Source organism: Camelina sativa, chromosome 5 (genome assembly GCF_030686135.1).
Source record: "Camelina sativa cultivar CO46 ecotype springtype chromosome 5, ASM3068613v1".
NCBI classification, from domain to species: domain Eukaryota; kingdom Viridiplantae; phylum Streptophyta; class Magnoliopsida; order Brassicales; family Brassicaceae; genus Camelina; species Camelina sativa.
This window is the reverse complement of record NC_141884.1, coordinates 39,851,233-39,853,510: the sequence shown is the minus strand read 5'-3', so window position 1 is coordinate 39,853,510 and position 2,278 is coordinate 39,851,233. Positions and strand designations below refer to the sequence as shown.

The following is a 2,278-nucleotide window of genomic DNA, read 5'->3' as shown; positions in this document are numbered from 1 at the left end:
TATTGAAAACGAACTCAATTTGTAAGAGTGATAATAACATACTCAAATGCAGAAAACCATAAAAGAAAAACAAAAAGATTAGTTGAATACCATATTGGAACTATATATGTTCTTTATCAAGAAAACTATTGATATGTTAGTAAGCAAGTTGGATGGTGTGGTTTAGTCATTTTGCCATATGAACGGCTCTTCTTCAAACCGGAAACCCACATCCTCCTCTCCGTAAAGTTGCCACGTAAAAGTGTCGTTGCATAAACAAAACGCATCGTTTCGGTTCATCAGCCCGTCCGTGAAAAGGTCCGGCAAATCAAACACGGTCTCTTCGTTGCTTTCTTTGTCCGTACTAGAAGTCTCTGACGTGTCCGAAGAAAACACGAAACTACTCGAAGTTGAAGACTGATCAGCCGTCGTAGTAGTAATAGTAGACAACAACTCATAAGAATGGCTTAGCTCATCAGCTTCCGGCTCAGGTAATTTCTCATCATCGATAGCCGGTTCTTGCCACGTGGTTGTTTCGGCGGCTTTGGTAGCTGCAGCTTGTATATCTTTGGGAGAGCAACTAACCGGACGAGGAAGCAAACCGGATAATTCAGGGAAATTGAGATAACCGGAGTTGCCTTTGATAGCTAAAGACGCGACGTCATGAGCTCGAGCTGCCATCTCAGCCGTTGGATAGGTACCAAGCCATATTCTCGATTTCTTCCTCGGCTCTCTAATCTCCGACACCCATTTTCCCCAACTCCTCATCCTCACTCCTCTATACGACGTCTGATTCTTGTTATCATCGCTGACGTTGCTCTTTCGCCTTTTTCCTCCGGCGTCATTGTCTTGCACCAACGATCTTTTGGAGGAAGTCGTCCAAGATTCCGACGAAGACGTTACAGCTGAGGAGGACGAGATCGTTATAGCGGAAGCATTGTTGTCGTCATGATGAGTAGTAGCACTACTCTCTAGGTTGATTTGTTTTTCCATTATAGAATGAAAGAGAGAGAGAGTTAATTAAAAGGAATATGTTGCAGTCTGAAGAAGTGGGCTGCTTATTAATATTCTTCCAAGTTATTTTTACTTTGTTTCATATTATAAAGAAAAAGGAATCATTAGAGAGTAATATATATATATAGAAAGAAAGAAAAAAAGACAATTATTTCGTTACACAGTGGGTCCGTATGTTAATCGAGTAATCTCTTCCCTCCATGTGAAATTAAATGAAAATAACGTGTCTCTATATTTATTGAAGAAAAAAAAAAAACACTAAAAATCGAATAACAAATTTAGATGGCGTTCGTTGAAATGGAAAGTTATTTGACTATTTCGTGTTATATATGGACGGACACTCATGCATGTATGTCACCTTCATTAGTCATAACTCATAACCCATCAACTCCGCCATTGGATTGCGTAGCGTCATAGTTGTCAATAACGTACCTCCTCTCTCTCTCTATAGCTGATGACGACAAAAAAAAAGTAAGACTTTGATTTCGTACCAAGCAAATAAAAAAGACTTCGTGCATCAAAGTTTGGGTTGTGTTGTGTCGTCCAACTCTGCTTTACAGTAAATAGACATATGTATGTCCGTCCTAACTCCAAAGTCCTAAATTAACTTGGACGTTGAAATACACAATGAGTACGTTTACTAGTTAATTACTCCCTCTCATTCTTTTTAATTGTCGTTTAAGGTTTTTGCATACAAATTAAGAAAACTATTAAATTTTATGTTTTTCCTTTTATTAATATATTTCATAACTTTTTGATTGGTTAAAACTTTAAAACAGCAGGAATATTCACCAAACATCTGCATTGAAAATCTAAAACGACAATTATTATAAAACAAAAATTAAGTCCCAAAACGACAATTAAATTAAAACGGAGGGAGTAGTAATTATTTTTAACCACGAGAATCACGTTATTCAGCGGTTCCTTTACACCTTGTTCAAATTATTAGTCATATTGACTGTACAAAAGTCATATTTTAGCGGGTTCTTTTGGATCTATATATAGCTATAATTCTATATATATCATATGTAAATTTTAACTGAGTGAGAACAATATTACAAGACTGGATATTTGAGATTATAAGTTTCTTTTTTTTTTTATCAAGACGCATGGGTCTGTATATTAAATATAGTATAACGGTAAACCTTTACATATATTGTTTATTAGACAATTACATTCGGCGCCATTATAACTAAGATGCACTTTAAGATCTGATTAATGATGTTGAACTACTAAAATCAACATCTGCTTTTTCCTACAAAACCATTGAACAGTGTATACTCCA

The 2,278-nt window shown here is 36.0% G+C and overlaps 1 protein-coding gene across 1 annotated transcript; it reads right to left on the bottom strand.

The window, feature by feature from the left end:
• On the bottom strand, positions 1–1,079 carry LOC104788326 (ethylene-responsive transcription factor ERF035-like). The gene has a single exon (XM_087451510.1). The coding sequence runs from the start codon at positions 970–972 to the stop codon at positions 163–165; it is 810 nt and encodes a 269-aa protein (XP_087307636.1). The 5' UTR covers positions 973–1,079; the 3' UTR covers positions 1–162.
• Positions 1,080–2,278: the final 1,199 nt, after the last annotated feature.